The sequence below is a fragment of the Ochlerotatus camptorhynchus genome, unplaced genomic scaffold (genome assembly GCF_037179485.1).
Source record: "Ochlerotatus camptorhynchus isolate MF236.1 unplaced genomic scaffold, CSIRO-AGI_Acam_v1.1 ptg000844l, whole genome shotgun sequence".
NCBI lineage: Eukaryota > Metazoa > Arthropoda > Insecta > Diptera > Culicidae > Ochlerotatus > Ochlerotatus camptorhynchus.
Genome location: NW_027041303.1, coordinates 61,643 through 86,947, shown reverse-complemented (window position 1 = coordinate 86,947; position 25,305 = coordinate 61,643). Strand labels below are relative to the sequence as shown.

General features: G+C 41.3%; 1 protein-coding gene across 1 annotated transcript; it reads left to right on the top strand.

The window, feature by feature from the left end:
- On the top strand, positions 1-24,829 carry LOC135715285 (uncharacterized). The gene is made up of 4 exons (XM_065238621.1): positions 1-385; positions 23,285-23,594; positions 23,679-23,875; positions 23,946-24,829. Exons 1-4 carry the CDS (start codon positions 1-3, stop codon positions 24,827-24,829), a joined length of 1,776 nt encoding a protein of 591 aa, XP_065094693.1.
- The last annotated feature ends 476 nt before the right edge of the window (positions 24,830-25,305 follow it).

Here is a 25,305-nt window from a genome sequence, read left to right as displayed (position 1 = left end):
ATGAAGCTTGGCGAAACTACCAGTGGAACCGGAACGGACGTCTACTGTTCGATCACGTACAACACGGACTGTACACTGTGCAGTTTCCAGACGAACCAACTTTCATCTCTCGGGCGGGAAATCCCTCCACCCTGGACTTTTTCCTGTCGAACATCGGACTATCAACCGGTGGTGGCTGAAGTCGGCATCAACGTGGCTTCTGCTCCAAGCCTGCGCAAAGACTACCACCACGTCACCTGGGTGCAGTTTGGACGAGTGGTTGACAGAGGCATCGATGAAGATCCGCCGAATGACACTGTAGAAGACATCGACCGGGCCTTGGAAGGACTCCAACAGGCCATATCCGTGCCTAACGAGGCATGTGTTCGCCAAGTTCCTGTGAGGGGTAAGTTTGTTGCTATTGATTATCACACCCAATTACTGATTCGCTTGAGAAATGTACGTAGATGCCAGTTTCACAGGACTGGAGATCTGACAAAAAAAAGTAGAATGGTCTGTATCTAGAGGCACGAACGGAAGCCTGACGTAGGACCGCTAGTGGACGGAACAACTTTCCGTTTTTGAAAAGGGTCGGGTAAAAAAAAAAGAATATTGGAGACGGACTTGTTTCGCTTGATGATGTTAGTAGCCCGTGCGAGTTGGTGGATGGTAGAGTGGCCTTTCCTAAACCCGAATTGCTCTTAGAGAAAGATGTTATTATCATTTGAAAACACCAGCAGACAGCTGAGTATCAACTTTTCGAATAGCTTCGAGATGGAAGACAAGAGGCTGATAGAGCGATAGCTTTTGGCACTTTTCGGATCTTTCCAAAGCTTGCGTATTGGAATCATTTTGGCTAACTTTCAGCATGCAGGGAAGTAGCCCAGCTCCAAACCTTTGATGAAGATAACGGTAAGATGGTTGAAGAAGTTAATACTCAAGTTTTTCAACTCGAGGTTGACCACACCATCCATACTCGCGGCCTTCAAGTTTTTAGTGCTGCTATCACCTCATAAGCCGCTATTCTACTATCATCTGCACTACTACGGGGGTGTCAGCGACTCTATACATTGCCTCCAGTACGGCAGGCTCATGGGGGCTCACCATGGTTTGGCTAAGATTATGTGAAATCTCAAAATGCTGGCAAAGAGCATTGGCTTTTTATGTTGTTTTTGTGCTAACGTAAGAACTCCACGACACACATAACACGCGACGTGAGACAAGACACAACACTTATCGTTCTTACAACATTTAAAACGGATTAAAAATTACCTTTCTGTCGACCGGTTTCGGGCGCGATGCTGCCTATCTACGGGACAATGTCCGACTGGTTACAATAGGATTGCTACGCTGTTGTGTAGACGTCCAGAGAGGAGAGTTGTTACTGTATTTTCAGCTTCGTCAAGTTGAACAAAGATGATATGATGGGAGGATCATCTTCATTCATCAGTGGTTCCTGTGTGTTGTTGACATGCATTGATTCCCATGCATTGAGGTGTGAGGGTTTTCGTACTGTTTTGATGAGCTTCGCACTTTTCCAATCAATTTGATGATTGGAGGCCGTCGTGTGCGCCGCCACAGCTGAATCGTTTGATTTTTTGTTGTCGACAGCATTTTTGTGTTCTTTAAGGCGAACTTTTACTTTGCGACGGGTTTGTCCGATGTACACCGAGGGACAATCCTGGCAGGGAATTCGGTAAATTCCAGACTGCTCATCCGCCGGAATCTTGTCCTTAAGGTTACACAACAGGTCGCGTAGAGTGTTGTCGCTTTTGTGTACTATGTGTAGTCCTTGACGTTTGAGTGTGTTTTTGATTGGGTTTGTGACTTTTGGATAAAATGGTAGGCTAATCCTCTTAGCTTCATCCCTCTCCGGCTGTAGTGTGGTTATGTTCTGTAGGCGTTTCTTGCGTTTGTGTTTTTGTAAAATTTTGCTGGCCTTTTCAACTGGGGTTATAAGTAGGGATGGGTCAGAGTTCTGGTCAACAGAGAAAAGTTGAGGGATCGGTCTCGACTTATTTTTAAAAATTTTGGTCATCTTCCAAAATGGTTTTGCACAATCTGGGAGAGAGCGAATCTTGTTGGCAAAATCGTTATTTCTGAGTTCCACCATTCTGGCCTGGATAATTTTGGCTAGCCTATTGACATTGGTCTTCAAAAGGAGCAGCCCAGAACGCTGGAACTGCCTACGAATGCTATTACGGAGCCTGATAAGATCTTTGGTTGGGCTGTCAAGGTTCAGAGTATGACTCACCTGTCTGGATGCTGGTACGTGTTGCTCCCTGGCACGGGATATCGTCTCTTCGATGGTTTGCAGACACTGATCGACTTCTTCGAATGACTCCGGTAGGACGTCGTAGTCGATTGCTGTGTCCACACAGCGCTGATACTGCTGCCAGTTGACACGATGGTAATTTCGCCGGGAAACTTCAAACCTATTGACCGAGGAACCTACTTCGGCCACCACCGGGTAGTGGTCCGAGCTCAGTTCCTGATGGGCGATAGGTTGAGAAATGTTATCGCCAATGTTGATGAAGATGTCGATGGGTGGGATGTTGTAGTGGGCTTGAAGATCGTTGTACAAGATTTTGCCGTTCTGGTTTTGCCGACTATTGCCCCAGGCTTGATGCTTGGCGTTCAGGTCGCCAGCGATGATGAAATTTTGTAACCGTCGTGTTAGCTTGATGATGTCTCTTCGGAGGTCTGCGGCCGAGCCGTCCCTAATGTTGGTTTGCTTGGGGCAGTAGACCGCGATGATTGTGATTGGACCAAGCGATGTGCTCACCTCAACTCCGATGGCTTCGATAGTTTTCAGCTGGAAGCTTGGCAGTTGCCGGCATCTAATGTTCCGTCTCGCAACGATGGCCACTCCTCCTCCCCCGGAGCTGGTGCGGTCAAGCCTTACGAGCCGAAAGTCGGGAAGGAAGACGTTCAGCTCGGGCTTCAAGTAAGTCTCGGTCATGACGGCTATGTCGATGTGCCGTTCGTTGAGAAAGTCAACAAACTTGATGTTTTTGCTCTTCAAGGAGCAAGCATTCCAATTTACGATCTTGATGGCTTCACGGTCCATACTTAGTGACAAGGGACAGGGCAGCATGTAGCTGTTCAGATCGAGTCTTGCAGGTGCGCTGAGGATGATGACCTCGGCCACGAGCGTCACAAGTTCCTCCGAGGTGAACGGATAATCGTCGACAGGTTTCACCTGAGACAGCACCAGCGTCACACCAAAAAAATCTGAATGTTACTGGCGATGTAAACATCCATGCATGCAAACATTCATACATGTAAACTTCCTTTTCACGTAAACTAGCAGCTTGCAAGAAATGTTGCAAACAAAAGTGGACAGTTGCATACAATATGTGGAATATTGAATGACATGTCTCATAAATTTACACGATCTATAATCTAAACTTGTATGATATATGACGCTCCATTTATGTGCATCATAGTAACAGAAATTTACACTACTTTTTTTTAGCTGTGTATGATAAACCAGGGGCAGTGGATGAACCTGGAATTGGCTGGGCCGCAGCAGCAGCGAGACGATGCTGAACTGTCCGACTGTTGGGAACCATTTGGATACTCGCATGATTGGCTTGTTGGTTGTTGAGCGGAAGCGGGGCTAGGTTCCGTGAGTACAGCAGGCGAACGATGATTACGAAGGCGACCGGGCTGATTGTTGAGTGTAGCCTTCCGATGGATATTCATAAACTCCACTCGCTTGGGACATCCGCGATTGGAGGCTTGGTGGTTTCCACCGCAGTTGACACACGTTGGCTCGATGTCGTCATCTTGCTCACAGGACGCAGTTGAGTGAGTTCCAGCACACTTGTCGCAGTTTGTCTTCGTGTGGCAGTTTTTGGTGCCATGGCCATATGAGAGGCAGTTCATACACTGCGTTACATCACGATGTTGGGGTTTGTAATGCTCCCAACTGATCATGGCCTGAAACCGGTCCCGGATATTGGATCTTAGAGCCGCAAGACTGGTGGATCACTTCGTGAAATGCACCAGGAACAACTGATCACGAAGGCTGGTGTTTTGGTTGGGACGCCGGTTCATCGGGTACACTGCCTCAGGCTTGAGCCTGAACCGCTCCAGCTCGGATTTTACCGCAGTCGCCTCGAATGACGGTAATCCACGCAAAACCACCTTCAGTGGCTTGCTCGATGGCAGATCATACGCGAAGAAGTCCACCTTGTTGTCCTTCAGGTAACATCTTATTTGTTTGTACTCCTCCAGACTGGAGCACATGATTTTGGTACCGATGCTGCAAAGCTTATGTTTTTCCAGTTCGGCATCCAGCTTGGCAACGTCCTTCAACGGCTTGAAAAGCGGGGGAATCCGCTCTCTTCTTGCAATGCGAACGGCGTCACCATCGCCATTTTCTTCCGGGAGTACTGCATGCTGATTGGCTTGCAGTACTCGTTTTCCGGCGTCATCCTGCGATGCGCTGGGCTTGATTAGCACCTTCTTTGAAGGGCCCGCTGCTGTCTCATTGGCACGGCTACGCACCATTTGTTTCGTGATTGCAAATTTAAGTAAACTTGCCAGAACGCGAGAAGGTAGTGACACTTCCACGGTGCAACGCGACAACACAAAACGAAACAAAATCGAATCGAGAACTGGAGCGAAAATACGGACTGAACAGATCAACAGTCCAGCAAAGAATGACGAAGAAAAACTTTTTTTTTTTTTTACTTTAAATGATCTATATTTCTTGAATTTGTGTGGTTTACATGTATAACTTATCAAATGACACAGATGCGTCTTTTCAACTTTAGTTCCTGTGAAATTTCAATTATTATTAATTACAGTTCCTAGTCCTATCAGGCCTGTTTTAGAGAATGACCACCTTGGTGGGATTGGTTTGTTTAAAATTTGAAAAAAGGAGACTACTTATAACTACTATTTACAACTACAACTAACCTACAACTACTTTATACACCTAATCTACTATATACAAATTGCTTATCAAAACATGTTCTGATAAATTACATTTTTGTGCAAATTTAGTCTTAATTTCGTTAATTCTGGAATCTATTTTGGCAATGCCTGCCTCTTCGTGTAAATTTGTTATTCTAGTGTCAAAAGGACGATCAAGAACCATCTTCAGCACTCTATTCTGAGCGACCTGAATTTTGTTCCTGTGAGTCTGTGCACATGATTCCCACACCGGAGCTGCGTAGAGGATCGCAGGTGCTTTGATTTGTTTGTAGACGGCCAGTTTGTTCACCCTTGAGAGGCGGGATCTGCGGCAAATCAGCGGATACAGACACCTAACCAAGGCAGAACACTTAACTACAGTTTTCTCTACATACGCACAGAAGAGGAGCTTTTCATCAAACAACATCCCGAGATAGGTTACTTCGGCAGACCACTCAACCCTTGTGCCATTCATGATTACAGTACAAGATGGAGCCGGTTTCAGTTTGGGCGATTGCCGATGGAGGAACATGATCGCTTGTGTTCTGGAGGCCTTGATTTTGATTTTCCACGTGGTGGCATAATCAGCAAAGGCGTTAAGGCATCGTTGAAGTTTGTTCGTTATTTCGCGAGGCATCCTTCCTTTGACGGCTATTGCGGTATCATCTGCGAACAGGAAAAACACGCAACCGTCTCCAAGGGGAGGAATGTCGGAAGTGTAAATGCTGTAGAGCAAGGGGTCCAGCAGACTGCCTTGCGGGACTCCTGCAGGGATGGAAAACGTGTCTGAAAGACAACCATTCAACGATACCTTAAACGACCTTTGCTGGAGGTAGTTACGGGTGATTTTAGCAAGATGTAATGGAAAGTTGAAATTACAAAGCTTGTACACAAGTCCATCTTGCCAAACATTGTCAAACGCCTTTTCAACGTCTAACAAGGCCATGGCTGTGGACTTGGACACAGTTTTGTTACTTCGGATGTTATTCATCAACCGTACTAGCTGGTGATTGGTGGAGTGCCCCTTCCTGGACCTGAAGGAGAATGTTGTTTTCCTCAACAAATTTGAGCAAACGATTGAGAATGAGTTTCTTGAACAATTTGCTCAGCGCTGAAAGGAGGCTGATTGGTTTGTAGCTTGAAGACAATGTTGGATCCTTACCGGGTATGCGGATTGGTATAATTTTTGCTATTTTCCAGATGCTTGGAAAGTAGTGCAGTTCCAAACATCTGTTGAAGATAGCGGTTAGAAGAGACTGCACTTTCATGCTGAGTCTCTTCATGATCAAGTTAAATATACCGTCAAACCCGGGAGCCTTTATGTTCTTGGTGCATTTCAACGCTGAGCAAATTTGTTGTACTGTAATCATATCCGCCGGAGGCACGACACAAGGGAAGACATCTAGGTTTTGAACGCATTGCGCAACCTGATCATCGAGCGGACTTTGAATAGTCGAGCCAAGCAAATGCGATGAAGGACATGCTTGCCGATCGCATTTGCTTTCTCCTGTGGGGTAATTAAAAGCCGACCCAACAAACAATTTTAGCTGCAGGTTAACTTATACAGGCAAAAATTAGCTGCATAAGGCAAATTTTGGCTGTATAAGCTAATCTGCAGCTAAAATTGTTTGTTGGGGATCGTCATCATTTTCGACTTTGAGAGGTGGAACGGGTTTGGGATGATTTTTCAGGACCTTGGCTACCTTCCAGAATGGTCTGGAGCGGTCGTCCAGATTCTGGACAACACGCCCGAAAGTTTCATTTCGGAGTGAGTCCATTCTGGAAGCAATCTGCCTGTTCAGAACGGCCACTTCACGTTTTTTGCCCAGATCTCCAGTCCTCTGAAACTGGCGTCTACGAACATTTCTCAACCGAATAAGTAAATGGGTGTGGGAATCAATAGCAACAAACTTACCCCTCACAGGAACTTGTCGAACACACGCCTCGTCAGCCACGGATATGGCCTGTTGGAGTCCTTCCAACGCCCGGTCGATGTCATCTACAGTGTCGAGCAGTGGATTTTCATCGATGTTGCTGTCCACCATTCGTCCGTACTGCACCCAGTTGACATGGTGGTAGTCTTTACGCAGGCAGCTTCTAGCAGGAGCCACGTTGACACCGACTTCAGTCACCACCGGTTGGTGGTCGGAGCTGAGATGCCTCCGGCATGGATAGTCCGATGTTTGACAGGAAAAAGTCCAGCGTGGAGGGATTTCCCGCCAGAGAGATGAAGGTTGGTTCGTCCGGAAATTGCACAGTGTACAGTCCATGTTGTGCGTGGTCGAACAATAGACATCCGTTCCGGTTCCTCTGGTAGTTCCGCCAAGCTTCATGGCGGGCATTCAGGTCACCCCCAACGATGAATCGGGAGCTAGTATGGGTGATGGCGGTCAGGTCTTTCTTGAATTGGATTCCTAATCCGTTGCTTGTGGTACACTGGCGTGGGCAGTAAACAACGATGAACCGGACGTTTCCAGTTGGTGATCCAGTTGGTGATTCCTCCACACTAACGGCCTCGATGATAGAAGTGCGGATGTGGGGCAGAGTGCAAAACTTGATTCCCTTTCTGACGATGACCGCTACACCACCCCCCCTGGAGCTGGTGCGATCAAGCCGGATAATGTTGTGGTCAGGCAACCAGAAGCTGTCACCGGACTTTAGGTGGGTCTCGGTTAGAAGAACCACGTCGATGCTATGCTTGCGGAGGAAGTCGGCAAGCTCAATCTGTTTTGCTCTTACAGAGCAAGCGTTCCAGGTAGCGATGGTTAGCGGTTTAGACACCATACTGGATGATGAACTTACCGAGCACTTGGATCTGTTCGGGCTTATTGCGGCACCTACGAAGAGCACCGGTCATGTTGACGAAAATTTCCATCAGTTCATCCGCTGAAAACAGATCGGGGTTGTTGTTTTGCGCTGGTGGTTGTCTCCAGAATCCAGGGGGGGATGGAGAGCTTTGGCCAGCAGAATCACCAGAAGTTGCTTGAGCTGAATGCACCCGTGAATTCGCTTGCCTTTGCTGAGGAGCACGAAGAGGCGGGAAATCCTCCGTCCGAAATACCGGGACTTTGTCCTTCTTGCGTCCTGGTTGGTTGTTAGTTGCCGCCTGTTTTCGGATGCGTTTGAAGTCCTCGCGTTTGGAGCACTGTCTGTCGGAACCTTGGTGAGCACCACCACAGTTGGCGCATTTTAACGCCACGGCTCCATCCGCAGGGCAGTCGGAAGTGGCGTGGTCTTGAGCGCAATTGCCACAGCGTGGCTTAATGTTGCAGTTGCAGGTGCCGTGTCCTAAGTTCAGACACCGTTGGCGCATTTTAGTCACGTCACGATGACCGCCACGGTATGGCTCCCAGCGGACGATGATGGAATTGATGGAGCGGATGGCTTTCAGCGCGTTGAGTGTCACCGTTCCCTTCTGGAAGTGCACCAGGAAAAGGCTATCCGGATACGCCTTCACATTTTCGTCCTTCCTTGTCATCCGATAGACGGCACTTGGGGCCAGCTTGTACCGGTCTCTGATTTCAGCTTCGATAAACTTCGGGTCGAAGTTTGGTAGGCCCCTAATGACGACCTTGAATGGCTTCTCACCGGGAATGTCGTGGGTGAAGAATTCCACCTTGGAAGTCCTCAGGTGGGCGACGACCAAGTCATACTCCGCTTTGGTACGGAGCACCACCTTGGTGCCGACTCTGCCCAACTTGTATTCGGCTTTAACGCCCAGCGTCGCTAGATCTGCGATGAGTTCATTAAGATTTAGAGGGCATTTTTCACCACCAATGGAGGTAGCTTCACTTTTGCCGCATTCGGGCCGGCAGGATTTTCGTTGCCGAAATCACCGATGTCGCTGGCGTTCGTCGCAGTGACATCGGACTGGCCTCGATTCTTCTTCCTCTTCTTGCTGCGTTTTTCCAACACAGCTGGCTGGATATTCCCATCCATGGGGAGAACAGCAAACCTGTTCGAGATAGGCACACCGGAGCTTCCTTCACCGGGGTTCTGGACCTTCGCCGGGCTTCGCGACCGATGCTTCCCCATTTCGGGGCACACACACACGCACGACAAACCGCGAAAGAGAGAGCGCGAACACTGTCGCCACGAACTTTTCAAACAACTCGAGAGACCGAGCTAACACCGAATGACGAAGAAAAAGATTTGGCAAGCGTTTTTATTATCGCTGCTTTTCCCCTCCCTTCCCTTCATTGGTGAAATAGTGAGCGGTCAACCGAGCATTGAGCTCGCTCATGTCCGCGTTTGGGATTTTTTGTTAGATGTTTGAATTTAAATTTTTATAATGTGACCCCCAGTATAGAAATTAAAAACGCAGCCCTACGTCAAAACGTGAAATGGCCGATCTGAACAGGCAGATTGCTTCCAGAATAGACTCACTCCGAAATGAAAGTTTCGGGCGTGTTGTCCAAAATCTGGACGACTGCTCCAGAACATTCTGAAAGGTAGCCAAGTTCTTGAAAACTCATCCCAATCCCGTTCCACATCTCAGAGTCGAACATGATGACGATGGGCATTTAATCACTCCACAGGAGAAAGCAAATGCGATTGGCGAGCATGTCGCTTCATCGCATTTGCTTGGCTCGACTATCCAAAGTCCGCTCGATGATCAGGTTGCGCTATGTGATGTCTCCCCTTGTGTCGTGCCTCCGGCGGATATGATTAGAGTACAACAGATTTGCTCAGTGCTGAAATGTACCAAGAATATGAAGGCTACCGGGTTTGACGGCATATTCAACTTAATCTTGAAGAGACTCAATATGAAAGTGCAGCCTCTTTTGGCTCTTCAACAGATGCTTGAAGCTGCACTACTTTCCAAGCATCTGGGAGGTAGCAAAAATCATACCAATCCGCATACCCGGTAAGGATCCAACATTGACTTCAAGCTACAGACCAATCAGCCTGCTTTGAGCGCTGAGCAAATTGTTCGAGAAACTCATTCTCAATCGTTTGCTCAAATTTGTCGAGGAAAACAACATTCTCCTTCTGGTCCAGGAAGGGGCACTCCACTAATCACCAGCTAGTACGGTTGATTAATATTATCCGAAGTAACAAAGCTGTATCCAAGTCCACAGCCATGGCCTTGTTAGACGTTGAAAAGGCGTTTGACAATGTTTGGCATGATGGACTTGTGTACAAGCTTTGTAACTTCAACTTCCCATTACATCTGGTTAACTACCCGTAACTACCTCCAGCAAAGGTCGTTTAAGGTATCGTTGAATGGTTGTCTTTCGAACACGTTTTCCATCCCAGCAGGTGTTCCGCAAGGAAGTCTGTTGGGCCCTTTGCCTTACAGTATCTACACTTCTGACATTCTTCCCCTCGGATACGGTTACGTGTTTTTCCTGTTCGCAGATGATACCGCAATGGCCGTCAAAGGAAGGATGACTCGCGAAATAACGAACAAGCTTCAACGATGCCTTAACGTCTTTACTGGTTATGCAAACATCTGGAAAATTATCATGTTCCTCCATCGGTAATCGCCCAAACTATAACCGGCTTCCTCTTGTACTTGATCTTGTGATCATTCTCTAAACAGGCGTTATGGGACTAGGAACATTAAATAATAATTATAAATTTAAAGTTAACTAAAGTTGAAAAGACACATCTGTGTCACTTGAAAATGTATACATGTCACACAAATTCAAGAAATAAAGATAATTGTTAGCGTCTCAAGAGAAAAGGGCCTATCATTGTTGATCGATTCTCATCATCGATTTTCTCTTTACCGAATAACCCAACTGAAAATGAATTTCCCTTTCAGTGTGTTGATTCGAACTGTGCTGCGAGCTTAGCGAGAAATTCGTTTATGTTGCCGTGGTAAACCAAAACGAAAGTCGTTTAAGAGAATCGATCAACGATGATAGGCCCTTTTCAAATGTTACGCGAGATTTAAAGTCAATTTAGATTGTAGCGTGACATGATTTTCCTGATGCCAAGCGATTTTTTTTCCTTGACTTGTTTTCCGCTGAGCTTGTTTTCCGTACTAGTACCAATACGCCAGGGAGGCAGCTCCCACACCTGGACTCTACCTATAGACCCATCAACTCATGGACTGGGTACCAAAGGTTCTACTTCCTCATGATCAGAGATTTTATGCCTCAGAAAATCCCAATGGCGCCGACTGGGATCGAACGCAGGCCCTTAGTGTTAAGAGGCATTCACGCTTATTACTACACCACTGGCGCCGCTATGTCAAGCAATTTGTAAAATATTGTTCTTGGACACGTGAAACCGCTGGGAAAGCTCGTTCATGATGGTAGCTAAATTGCCATATCGAAGACTGCGATGGTATGAATCCACTAGAAGTTCCGGTATTCGATGATCCCGTGGAAGTTTGATAATTAACTAGAAGGCATACATAGGTCTTGAATGGTGCTGTACTTCAACGACCGTCCACAATCGTTTGTAGACTTACTTGTTTTTCGATTAACTTCTTTGAATTTACCTCTCCAGCGTACAGAGCAAGCTTGATGAAATGACTTCACTTTTTGAAAACCATATGGTTCCAAACTCCACATATGTTATCTGGCAATTTCACTTGATAGTCCACGAGCGGTTCTTTTGGTGTGGGAGGCTTCCGTTTTATGGCTAATTTTCAACGGCAGCAGCAAGGGGTGGTGAAAAAGTTTTAAACGGTGTGGTCGACTCACTAAACAGGCGCTGAATGCTACCGAAATCGGAGCCTTGAAGCAAGTTCAATTGGTAATCTGATAAAGAAAAGTCAACCACTATCAAGAAACAAGCTTAGCCAGGAAACTTTACACTATCAACTCTGCAGTTATAATTTTCAGCTAGGGGAAACGGCTCTAATGTTGGCCTGTGTTACTAAGATTGGGCTCATCACTAAAAATCTGCTATTTATCAATTTTATTTAGATGAACGTGTCATTGGGACGGTACTACTGCATATTTTTGGTCGCTATTGAAAATTTAGTCGATTGCTGAATGTATGGGCCCAAATTACGGGCATTTAGGCCGACATTACATCCATTTACTCTTTGTTGGGATTTTAAATGGCAGTCCCAATATTTAATTTTTCTCAAATCTTCTTGGATTAGCCGGTATGAATATTATTTATTTGGGAAACGACTGGTACTCGAAATGTTTTTTTTTTTAATTGCTTTCTTTTCGTTTAACGAAGGTTCAAAACATATAGGGAAAATTTCGACTTCGGCAATACCGTGACCTTTTATCGTTAGAGGGGTAAACAAAGTCCTAGAGCACTCAAATTTGGCCAATAGATACTCTGAAACACAATGTATCCACATGCCAAAATTGAGCTCTCAAGGACGTTGTTAACACTCCTGACAATACTAGAATAAGGTATTGCCAAAGCCGTCATTTACCCTACAAAAGTTTCTTAAGTGAAGTGATTTACCGTCAGTTTTTCACCAAGTGGTGTCAAACGAACACCACCTACAGACAGCAAAAAAAAAAAAGAATCGTACTAAACCTTCCCAGGACATTGCACCTATGCACGCGGTTCGTGTGGCCTCCCGCTGGCTGGTTGACTGGCTGCCTGATCCGTTTTCTCCCCGTGGTGTAACGATCCATTCACATTTCATTTTTCCACCGAGTTGGAAATGGATATTTTATTTTCTCACCTCCCTGAAAGAGCGCACACACAGCCATAACCCACCGTTAATGAGCCATAACACATCATCAAAATCGCCTCTTGAACCGACATGGTTTGCCCCTTCGGAAGCGCAAAAAAATAAAATAAAGAAGACGGTAACACTCTCCAGAACTCTCCGGAATATATAACAATATCAATTTTCCTCACATCATAAACATAAGGAGAAAGAAGCACCAACCATCATCGATGGTGCGGCGGAAGGACACATGCACATTAAACATCCAATACTTTTTATGATCGCCATCAATTCGTTTAATTGCATAGATTATGCTGCTACTGCTGCTGCTGTTACTTCTCGGCTGTCTGTCAGTTCTATTTCTGGAGAGATGAAGTGGAAAAAATGACGACTGCCACACACGGTTATGATGGCCCCTTTCTCTCAAGGACTGACTCGTAATTCCAAGGAGACTATCAAAACGGAAAGGGAAAGTTCTTAGCCTTATTAGATTCCCGGAGTAAATGAATACCTTTTTCCCGATGCCCTTTTCTTTTGCTCGTTGTCATTTTTATGGAGGATTATCTCGGACCGACGGCAGCTGGACGCTAGGATTCATTAACTTTCTTGGTCGCGAGGGGAAAGAGGAGAAAAATGAGCAGTACTTAAATGGGAAGGCGAACACGTTTGAATTGCGTAATTGTCATTGTACTCTATTGAGTTCAGGTTTTTGATGACACACGTGCAGGCTCTTGACACGACCGAGGGCAGGGATGGGAAATCGGCATGCCGAACGTAGAAATTTCGAGATTATTATTGTTTTAAGGGAATGCATGTTGAATATTTGGAACAACAAAAGAGGAGAACCTAAGCAAGCTTGTTGTTAGAGATCACAGACTGCTACCATACACAGATAAACATTCGGAATGTTACTGGTGATGTAAACATCCATGCATGCGAACAATTATGCATGCAAACTTTCTCTCACATAAATTAATAGCTTGCAAGAAATATTGCTAACAAAGGATAGTTGCATGCAATATATGGAATATTTCATGACTTGTCTCATAAATTTATACGATCTGTAACTTGTGTGCCGTATGACGCTCTATTTATGTGCATCATAGTAGCGGAAATTTACACAACTTTTTTAACTGTGCATTTATCCTGTAAAGATTTAAATATAGTTCTTCCTGTATTCAAACCACTACTGGTACTGTTCATCATAATTCTAAGAGTTTATGAATGATACCCGTTCAGCAGTTCTTTGGTACCGAAAATTTTATTCTTTAAAACGAGATATTTCTGAGTCGACAAGATTTCTGAACCAGGTAGCTGACAATTTTAGATGCCCGATAGCTTATACAGGTATAAATTAGGGTATGCAACTAATGTTTGCCTGTTTAAGCTGTTTACACTTGAAAAAAAAGGAAAAATAAACATCTAGAAGGCTTGACGAGGTATATGGTGTTGACACCATGACATTGTTTAAAACGAATTAAATCAACAATCGTAAACCTGCAATCATGTATCTCGCAAGCATGCTTGCCAAAAGCTCCATCAAGAGTATCAGTAAGCTGAGCTCCAGCATATTTTGATGATGATGTATTTTGCTCTCACGGAGCTATACTTGACGCTCAAGCTGGTCTCTTGCCAACCCGCATCACTGAGAGGGATGCGGAGCTCGTTCTCGGGTGTACATCGACTCTGCCTACCAAGCCGAAATTTTAACTTCGTGATGCGCTCGCCCAAAGCAATAAACTTGGAGCTTCGTGATGTATTGCCTATTGAACGAAAAAATAGCATTTGGCGTTTGACAGCTGAACTTGACAATAGACGAGTGCACGGATGGATTTGAGTTCACTCACTCGACAAAACATCACGAAATCCATCCGTGCACTCGTCTATCGTCACTGACATCCTGGGCATTTTAACACACTGAACCAAAACCTTTTCCTGCAAAGAAAAATAGCAAGCCAGATGAAATTTTTTAAGGGGTTACGCCTACCTGGAAACTGCCAAAAAATCGATTTTTTTTACTGTCCTAATCGAAATTATATAGTGAAGAATATTTCCTCAAAAGATCAAGTTGATCCGATGAAAATTGTGAAAGTTATGCGTGGTACAAAAATATTCACTTATAGTGGACTAAACCCAACTTGAAACTTTAAACGCGATTATCTCGGAATCATATTTTCAAAACCGGTGCCAAAAATTTCTCGAAATGTATACATTCGATTCGTCCGATTCGTTTTGATTTCTGTTCAGTACTATTTTGCGCAGTCCACGATCGTTCGGATTTCGTCTATCATTTAATTTCGATTTTTACAGCCGATCAAAGACAAATTTTACGGATCAAAAATCGGCACTTCAACTTTGCAAGGCCGCCATTTTGTCAAAAAAAATTTTAGAAAAAAACCGAACGATCAAGGACTAGTTTAACACATGCTTAACGATCTGGTTTTTTATTATTTCAGATGATTACATCACAAACCGCAGTTGGCACCGCAAAAAGCGTTTTTTTGAACATCGTCAACGGGGAGCAGCGTGCGGGGCACCAGGACCTCGTATTTACAGCATCGACTGATAAATGTACCATTTAATGTGTGTTCAATAAACGGCAGAAAACCGATTTTCAATATGTTGCGTCGTTTTTGAGAAAAAAAAAAATCCAAACATTCGCTTTTGACGTAGGACTACTTCTTTGATTTCAATATGGGGGTACACTTTGTGAAAACCGAAAATGGAACATGTAACAAATTAAGAAAGATTTTGAACGTTAATAACTCAGCTGCCCCTGGTTCAATTTCAATAATTTTATCACCAATCGATCAGAAATATGGCTACGCACCGAATGTTGATTTTCAACAAGAAACTATTGAAAACTATTAAATGTCCAGCATTGTCCAAAAGCGTCGAGTTAACTAACAAATCCACCAATTACCTACATGCATATGCTGCTTCCCCAGCACAGTCGTCAGAGAGTAGTAAGTAGACGAAACAAGTCGAAGTGGCATTCGCCTCTGATCCTCGGGCGCATGCGAATAGGGAGAATGGAATTGTGTAATAGTTTGCACACTCATCGCCATATTCAGAACCACACGCTAATTCTTCAAGATAACCAGCATCCGTTGCCTGGCTCGCCGTGGCGGTGTCTGACTTATCTCCAGTTTCATTTACGAGGTGTGCTGAAGGTGTTCCTGAAAAATGAGATCCGTGATGCTGTCACCTACACTAAACACGCCAAGCGTAAGCGGCCATGGATGTCATCTACGTTTTTGAAGTGACAGAGACGCACTCTGTTTGGTTTCGGAGGTTAAATCATCACCAACTTTGGCAACAAAACGGCTCTTTTCAGGGCCACCAAGCTTATTACAGTAAAGAGTAGGAATAGAATTCATCTGTCTGTTTGTCCATATTCAGAACCAACGATCACACAAAATGCTCATGTAATCAAACTGGAAGCAGGGGTACAAATTATTTTGATCAACCTTGATCAACTTTGAATCGCCACGGCCGGATATTTCGAATGGAAGAAGCAACAATATAGCATTTAATTCGACGAAGACGGCAAGAAACATTTGTGAAGCCAAGTTATTTACGAAAGAGAGTGTCGATGAAGAGAATCGATCAATGTAGATAGTACCTTTTGAAAAGTGACGCGAGATTTATTTTCCATACTGAGCTCCAATGCTACCGACGCCAGGGAGGCAGCTCCCAGAGATGTTATGCCTTAGAACATGCCGGTGGCACCGACTGAAATTGGTGAGAGGTAATCACGCTAACCACCGGCGCCGATATCTATCACGGTGAATGAGAACGACCCAAATTTGAGTTTAGTTCTCTCAGAAATAAGAAATAAAGTGCAGGAACTCAGCGATGAGTAAATTTACCTCATGTTTTCCCAGGATTTTCCAGGGAAAGATTCCCGAATTTGAGAAAAGAAAAGATTGGATTCATTCAGTCTATTGGTACTACTCCGAGACTGAATAAAATGTTCGTCAATTTCCTCATTTTCTGGCAGATTTTTTAGGTTTTCCACAGGAAACTATGAGACAAATTTACTCATCGCTGAGTTCCTACACTTTTGGCGATTATGAGTGAACTAAACTCAAATTTGGGTCGTTCTCATTCGCCGTGTACGCAAAAAGAAAAGAGCCAGTGTCGCTACTTGATAGCAAACTACTCATAATGGGAGGAGTCTTTGTAGCTTTTATACCACTTTGGTTACACATCATTCTGCTTTAACCTGAAAAGATATAAAGCAGCGCTGCTGTCTGGTATCAGCTCATTTTCGCTTCGGACGGCGTGGTCATTGCTGACCAAAATGCTATTGCTAGCAGCAGTAGGAAGATGGTTAGTCCACTTTTCTTTAACCCAACAAGCAACAATTGACTGGTCGTGGCAAAGGAGGTGCCAATCGTCATCGAAAATTCTTCAGGTTGTCGACAACCTGGAAAGACCTGGAAAATCAGGGAATTCCTTTTTGGACCTGGAAAATCAGGGAAATATTTCTTTACAACAGAAACATATTAATAAGTAAGGTTGACTTCGCTAGTTTCAAACTACTTAATTACTCGTTGTAGTTTGAGGATGGGTTTCAATTTCATTTGCTCGATCCAGCTGTGTCCAAAAGATACTCAATTCCTTGAGCGCATTGGAGCGCTTTTAAGTAAATTTAATTGGCTTGAAAAGTTGAGCCTGGTTCAACTTTTTTCAATTCAAGTCAGTTAAATGGCATTTTTTACACGTTCAAGTCAGTTGAATTCAACTGAGTTGATCAATTTACTTGCCTTATCTAAACCCAGCTTTAAGAGAAGATACAGATTTGCTCTGAATACTTCTAGTTATCGTTCCTTATTGTGTTCTTAACTATTACTAGCTAGCTAATAGAGCTAATCAAATGAGAATTCAGGATAATGGTCTTGCTTGAGAAGTTTTTTTTAATGCTTGTAGTAGCAATTTTATGATTGAATAATTATTCAAAGATACGTAGACAAGCATTGCTTTGACAGCATAGAGTGGTTGTATTAAGTATTCATTGTAAACCTGGTTAGCTCGTAAAATTAGCTTCACAGTAAAGTTTTAGTATGGTAATGTTGCTGCTATTGCAATTTAGATAGAATTAGCTTACCAATTTTGGAGATGAAAGCGTTGTTTTTACTTTTTCCCACCGGATGAATCCGCCCGCGAATCAGCTTTTGTTTAAGCATATTATCCGGAATAATTTTCTTGAAGTCACCGAGAAAATCCCATAACTTTAGTTGAAAAATCTGGAAAAATATACCTCGTCCTCTCTTCGAAAACAATAAGATTTCAAAACCTTTAGACTGGTCTAGATTTTCAGGATAACTAAATAACTAAGAATTTTTTCCAAAGCAAATTTGAGCAGATTTTAAAAAGAATTCTAGAGATAACACCAAGGTATTTCAGAGAATATTTTCTAGGGAGCTTTAGGAAGACCTTTAAGAGAATTTTTACTATATCTCCCAAGAGTGAAGAGGATTCCAGGATTCTTGAAAAATACCAAGGAACGCGAATTTTGAGGGTACAATTCCAAAATAATTATGCGTAGATCCATAGGGATAGTCCGAGTATAATTCCAAGCGCATTTTGAAATGAATTTATAGATAATTTTAACGAGAATTCCATTAAATTTTCCTAAGAATTTAGAGGAGAACTCCAAGATAATTCTGAGCAAAATTTGAAGACAATTCTTGGCGGGAGAATTTCCCCTGCCAGATGGTGTTGGTAGGGAAGGAGGATTACACCCTTTGCTCACAAAAGATAATAAACCCTTTTCAATTGTTGGTCTGAGGTTAATTTTACGGAGAATTTCATGCAAATTAAAAAAAAAATTAAGCTCTAGTGAATTCTTAGAGAGAGTTAATAATTCGAAGAAAGGATGAATTTTAAGAATTTTTTGGTGTGTTCTACAGAGAATTTTTGTTCTATTTTAAAAACAATTTCAAGGGATTTCCAGAGAGAATTTCAAATTTATTTTAGAAGAATTCTGGAGAGTTCAATGTGAAAGGAAATTAATTTAAAGGAAAGGCTTGAGAATAATCAAATGAATGCCTGTAAAGTTTTGGGCGAAATTTTCATACACAAATTGTGTAGACTTCGAACATGTCGCAGATCCAAATTCAAGATCCAGCAAAGGTGCTGCTGTCTTAGAAATTACCCACTTAACCTTCGGGTTCATCGTTTTCAGTTTTGTGCTTGATTAAAATACCTAAACCGTGATAATTTCCAAAACTCCGGGAGAAAAACGGGAAAATCACTAATCGAGATTTGCTAGTCACCATGAAGATGATTTGGAGATTTGGATGAATTTATGCCCCTAGGGTAGAATGCGGATCCTTTCCGTTTTTGGCAGCACGAGATTTCTGTCTTTTTTGCATTATATAAAATGCATGGAACGCTTTATATAATTTGAAATTGTACTGGACCACTCTTCATGGGTTTGAGGTCCGTGTGGTATTTCATGAAAATATGTCCATAAAACACTAATATATTCTGAGGAAAGTTATAGTTGATGGAGTTGTGTTGCCAAAACCGGGTAGTGACTGCACCTAGAATTTTTTTGAAAATTACGGGAAAATCAGGGAATATCAGGGAATTTTGTTTTGTTCGTTTAGTCGACACCCTGACCATCCGTCGTCTGGCTCGCCGTGGTGGTGTCAAACGTATCTCCGGTCTGATCTACGAGGTGTGCTGAAGGTGTTCGTGGAAAATGAGGTCCGTGATGCTGTCACCTACACTTAACACGCCAAGCGTAAGTGGCCATGGATGTCCTCTTCAATAAAATGGCCATCAAGTTTACATCAGTAAATAGTTGGAATAGAATTTATCTGTGCTTGTTTGTCTATATTCAGAACCACAAGCCCCCAACGACCACACAAACTTGGAAGCAGGGGTGCAAGTGATTTTGATTGATTCTCGTAATCAACTTTCTCTTTGAAAAAGATTACCGTGGAAGCACCATACTTGACGCAGTTAAGACAATTTCAAATTCAAACATGTTCTAAAAAATGAGAGTCTTACCAATTCAATCAATATTTTACACAGTAATAGTTCAGTAAATACAGAATGTAGGAAAAATAAATAAAACGTAAATATCTGTTAATTTCTTGATGTTATAATAAATTTCTGTTTGGTACTTTGGGTTCCTAACTTGACGCATAGAATCTGTAATGTGCCTTATTTGACGCAAGGTTTTTCTTTATTTGACGCACTTAAAAAAATAGCTTAATTTCAACAAAAAACAAGTGTTTATTGAATGATTGATGAAATATGGTAAATATACAAATCATTAAAGATCAAACAATCAATTTCATCTTCTTTGGAGCAGATTAAGGTTTATTTTCAAGACGTTTTGCTGCGGCCAATTTCTTCGCTTCTCTGGCTGCCTTTTTCTCCGCTCGATTTTGTTCTTCCTTCTGTTTGTCTGCTTCCATCCTTTCAAACCACGCTCTATACTCGTCGCTTGTAGCGACAGCAGGAGGATTAGCTCCAACCTGGTCTATACAAGGTGTGGAGATCTATCCCTGACGTATGTGTTGGTAGAGGGAAAAATGTAAACTTTGCGGGAGACGATGGTGAAGACGTCATAACACTCGAACGGAAAATTTGCGAAATAAGAAGTAAAACAAATCCTAGCTATTTGTGCATGATGGTTTTGCTTGATTGTATTCTTTTGTAAAGTCGCCGCGAAGTATCAGCTGGCAATTTTTATTGTATGATAACTTCTTACTTGAAAACAGGCAAAAAATCATAAACAGGCTGCTTTTTCATGGTATACAGTGTGATAATTCAATAATCAATTAATTATCTCAACATTTAGTAGCAGACCATTCATAAATTTTGGTAACATACATAAATTTTATGATCCATATTAATTTTCCTATGCAAGCGCCGATCGAAACAAACGCTATGACGTCACTACAAGAGTGATTGAGTGAACGAAAGAAACGAATCGTGCGAAGCGGAATGAAAGCCGAGTGAAAAACGAAGTGCACCAATACATTCAGGCCTACAATTCCACACCTTGTATAGACCAGGTTGGATAAGCTCGTCTACGTGAAGCTTTCGGCATCTTGGGCGTAGCCTTAGGCCGATGGCATAGTAACGCGGAGCGTCGAGCAACGCGTGTTGTTCGTGTTTGCTGAATTTCAATAAAGCGTCGAGTGATGCGTGCTATGTCATACTCAACGCGTCTTTGAAAGCACAGCTCGCATTGTTGTCAGTCAAAATCGCTGGTTTTCACGCTAATTCTAAATTACCCAATTTTTAGTAGAATCTACTAAAATTCCGTAAAATTAGTAGGATCACTAAACTAGGGCTACTCAAAATTGAGTGCTAAAAGTTGGTACTAACAAGATGACAAATGATCAGCATCGGTCAGATAAGGGTCGATGTTGTCCATTTGCTAATCCATTTTATATATAACATATGTTATTTAACATTTAACATTTAGCATTTATCATTTACCATCTTACATTTAATATTTAACATTTAAAATTTGTCATTTAACATTTAAAATTTAACATTTAACATTTAGCTTTTAACATTTAACATTTATCATTTTACATGTTAAAGGTAACCTGTAACAATAAACATTTCACATTTCGCATGATACATTTTACATTTTACATGTTACATTTAACAATTAATATTAAGCATTTAGCATTCAACATTCACATTCAGCTTTTAACATCTAACATTTAACATTCCCATTTAACATTCTCATTTAACATTCTCATTTAACATTCTCATTTAACATTCTCATTTAACATTCTCATTTAACATTCTCATTTAACATTCTCTTTTAACATTCTCATTTAACATTCTCATTTAACATTCTCATTTAACATTCTCATTTAACATTCTCATTTAACATTCTCATTTAACATTCTCATTTAACATTCTCATTTAACATTCTCATTTAACATTCTCATTTAACATTCTCATTTAACATTCTCATTTAACATTCTCATTTAACATTCTCATTTAACATTCTCATTTAACATTCTCATTTAACATTCTCAGTTAAAATTCTCATTTAACATTCTCATTTAACATTCTCATTTAACATTCTCACTTAACATTCTCACTTAACATTCTCATTTAACATTCTCATTTAACATTCTCCTTTAACATTTACCAATTAACATTTAGCATTTTACAGGTAACATGTAGCATTAAACATTTAGCATAAATCATTTAGCATTAAACATTAAGCGTTTTATATTTTACAATTCACATCTAGCATTTATTATCATTTAATATTTAACATTTAACATTTATTATTTTACATATTACATGTAACATGTCTCAATTAACAATTTATATATCACATATAACATTTAATATTCAGTATTTAGAATTTGACATACACATTCAGCATTTAACATCTAACATTAAACATTTAACATTAGCAATTAACATTTAACATGCACATTTAACATTTAACAATTAACATCTAACATTTTACAATTACCATCCAACATTTGGCATTCAACATGTAACATTCAGCATTCCACATATAACATTTAACATTTTGCATTTGAAATGAACCAATTTAATATTTAACACTCAAATTTATCATTTAAAATTTAAATTTTAACATTTGAAATTTCAATTTAACATTAAGCATTTAACATTTAACATTGACAATTTATATTTAACAGCATTTAGCATTTATCCTTTAGCATTAAGCATTCAACATTAAACATTTAACAATTAACAAATAATATTTAAAATTTAACATTTAACATTTAGCAATTAACATTAAACAATAAACAATAAACATTTAACATGTAACATTTAACATTTAAAATGTAACATATAACATTTAAGATGTAACAATTAAAATGTAGCATTTAACATGTAACATTCAGCATTTAGCATTCATCATTAGGTAATGAATATTAAGCATTATAAATTTAACATTTGAAATTAAGAATTTATTATGTAGCATTTAACAGATAACAATTAACATTTACACAATTACCATATAACATTTAACAATTAACAATTAACAATTGCCATTTAACATTTAACGTTTAACATTTAACATTTCACATTTAACAATTTCTTATTAACAGTTTGTTTAACATTTAACAAAACAAAAATGCCGGCTAAATTTAAAATGTACTTAAACTTCTAGACTAGACGTCCGATCTACCGATGCTATTTATAACGTAATTATTCATATTCAGTTTATAGAATTCGACCGAAATCACAGTTATCTAGTCGATCACCATTTAATTTCAATGGCACTACAACAGTCTTTTGCGTGCACACGCGTGAAAACACTCCAAGGAGTGCTTTGACGCTACTGCAGACGCATCGCAACGCGTTTACTATGACAGGTGTAAGCGTTTCACCAAGCATTTTGCATGGACGCTCATCAAAGTAGCTCAGACGTACACGCACACGCGCACGCTTCGCTAAACGCGTTACTATGTCTTCGGCCTTAGGCAACGTAAATGCATCATTGAATTGAGAAATCAAAGCAAAACTAAAACTAGCCCTGCGACACCTAGCTGTCAGTTCTGTTATTACTAATGCGATGATGGTTTTGTTTTCGTCCCAAGGCGCGAAGTGGGAGGTGAATTTTAAAGTGTTTTTTGGTCGTGAAAATAAGGATATTCTCAAATGGAACGCAAAACAGATGGTGAGAAATTACGTTTACTTTATTATGCACATATATTCATTGAAATTAGATTAGTGAATATTTAAAAAATGTAAAATCCAAATCAGGAATAACATTACAGGTTATGTTTTTTTTTGCAGATTCTGAACGTGAGGTACAAATTACAATTGTCGATGTACTGGACTACGTCGGTGAATCCGTCCGCCCGATCAAAGAAGGATATGCGGTTTTTGCAGCAAACCATATTGTTTGTATCGGTTGGAGGAAATGTGATACTGAATGGATTGACATTCTCGCGTATGTTACCCAGTCATCACACCCTGGCCAAACTCCTCATACTGTAAATATGAGAATTTATTCTGATGTTTCGCAATGGATGCTCAAGTGTTCCTGCAAGGCGGGAACTTCTAAATGCAAGCACATTGTAGCTTGCTTGCTGCATGCAGAAAAGTAATTGGATTTTAACATTATTTCCCAGTACATACCTATTACATTTATTTATAATGTTTGTTTTGATTTATATTAATTCATAAGGTACAGAAAGCTGGTGTATATGTCCTGTACGGAAGTGACTCAGGTGTGGGGAACTCCGAAAGCTCACAAGTCTGCTCCATGGGGTGCAAAAAAAGTTTCCGAAATGTGTTGCTTCAAACGCCCTAGAACGTCACCGGAAGTGGACGAACATGATGAAGAAGCAATATTGGTCGAATCGTTCAGCAGAATATTGGCCGGTATGTTATCCTGCAGTATCACATTTATATTTAATAAATTATCCAGTAACACAGTTTTTACATGTTTCAGTTTCAAAGCAATCTGCACTATACAAACATATTCAGGGCAGGTTCCTGAACGATCCCTTATCTTATCCAAATCGTGCTCAACAGGCGTTAGATAATACAGATGATGAATTTTGTGTTCCGAAAGACATTGAGTTATGCTTACTACGAAAAATCGGTGGTATTGAGGTTCATCCAGCATCGTACTGCTCGGACGAGGAAAAAATATATTACGAAAAGTACATACAAGTTGACATTGAGAAATCCATAACGATTGCTCTCGAAACGAAAGGCCAGAATACAAATGCCTGGAAGATCCATCGGGCATCAAGAATAACAGCCAGTTCCTGTTACTCTCTCTTCACGTATATCAGTAATAAGTCTGCCAATTGGGAGAAAAAAATAGAGTCATACTGGAACATCCGCAGCCTCAATGTAAAATCTACTAAATATGGCAAGGAAACCGAGTCTTTAGCTTTTGAATGCTATCGAAGAAAACGTAATCCTCTAATCAAACGATGCGGCCTTGTAATCCATCCTGTAGAGAGCTGGATTGGAGGATCTCCAGATGGAATAGATGCAGAATCTGGACTACTACTGGAAATTAAATGCCCTGGCACAGCCGAAATGTCATTGCTTGAGATCCTCAAGACGGCAAATGTATCCACCTATGTCAGACAAAAGGACGGTGACGAAATCACACTAAATTGGAAGCACATGTACTACTGCCAAGTGCAAATTAATATGTGGATACTAAATTGTTCAACGTGTGATTTTATCATTTATTCGAAGGCTGATGACGATTTTGTTTTGATAGAAGTACCGTGTGACGTATCCTATATTCAAAATGTGGTTAATGATTTGAAAATGCTTTATTTCAAGAAAATGTTGAAAAAGGTGATTAAATAAATAAAAATGAATAAATTTTTGATTTCCATTTCCGTACCTACGGTTCAATTATGAAATAAGAAACCCATTATGCATTACAAGTAGAAGTATCTATAACTGAGAGCTTAAGGGGAGTTTTGTCTACAAGTCTAATACTGTGGAAGATCCGGAACGTCCGTAAAAGTAGAAGGTACTGCTATTTTAGAAGGTACTCATCAGGTCAGAATGAATACGGAGTTGTGTCAGGAATATGGACACTGGAAACTACAGGATGGTCCACCGGAACATCCATAAAAGTGGTCAACTGATCCTAGAGCTCCACTTTTTTCGAAACCACTCATAGACGTCTTATCAGAATAAATTCGGAGTTTTGATAAAAAAAATTGATACTGTGGACCACGGGATAGTCCACTAAAAGATCCGGAACACCCACAAAAGGTCAATTCATGAAACTGATCCTGAAGCTCCGTGGTTTTTAAGATACCACTCATTGACAT

Coding starts and splice junctions, on each gene's coding strand:
- LOC135715285 (XM_065238621.1), top strand. CDS start 1: ATGAAGCTTGGCGAAACTACCAGTGGAACCGGAACGGACGTCTACTGT. Junction 386..23,284: donor TCGCCAAGTTCCTGTGAGGG/GTAAGTTTGTTG, acceptor TTTTTTTTGCAG/ATTCTGAACGTGAGGTACAA. Junction 23,876..23,945: donor GTTCAGCAGAATATTGGCCG/GTATGTTATCCT, acceptor TACATGTTTCAG/TTTCAAAGCAATCTGCACTA.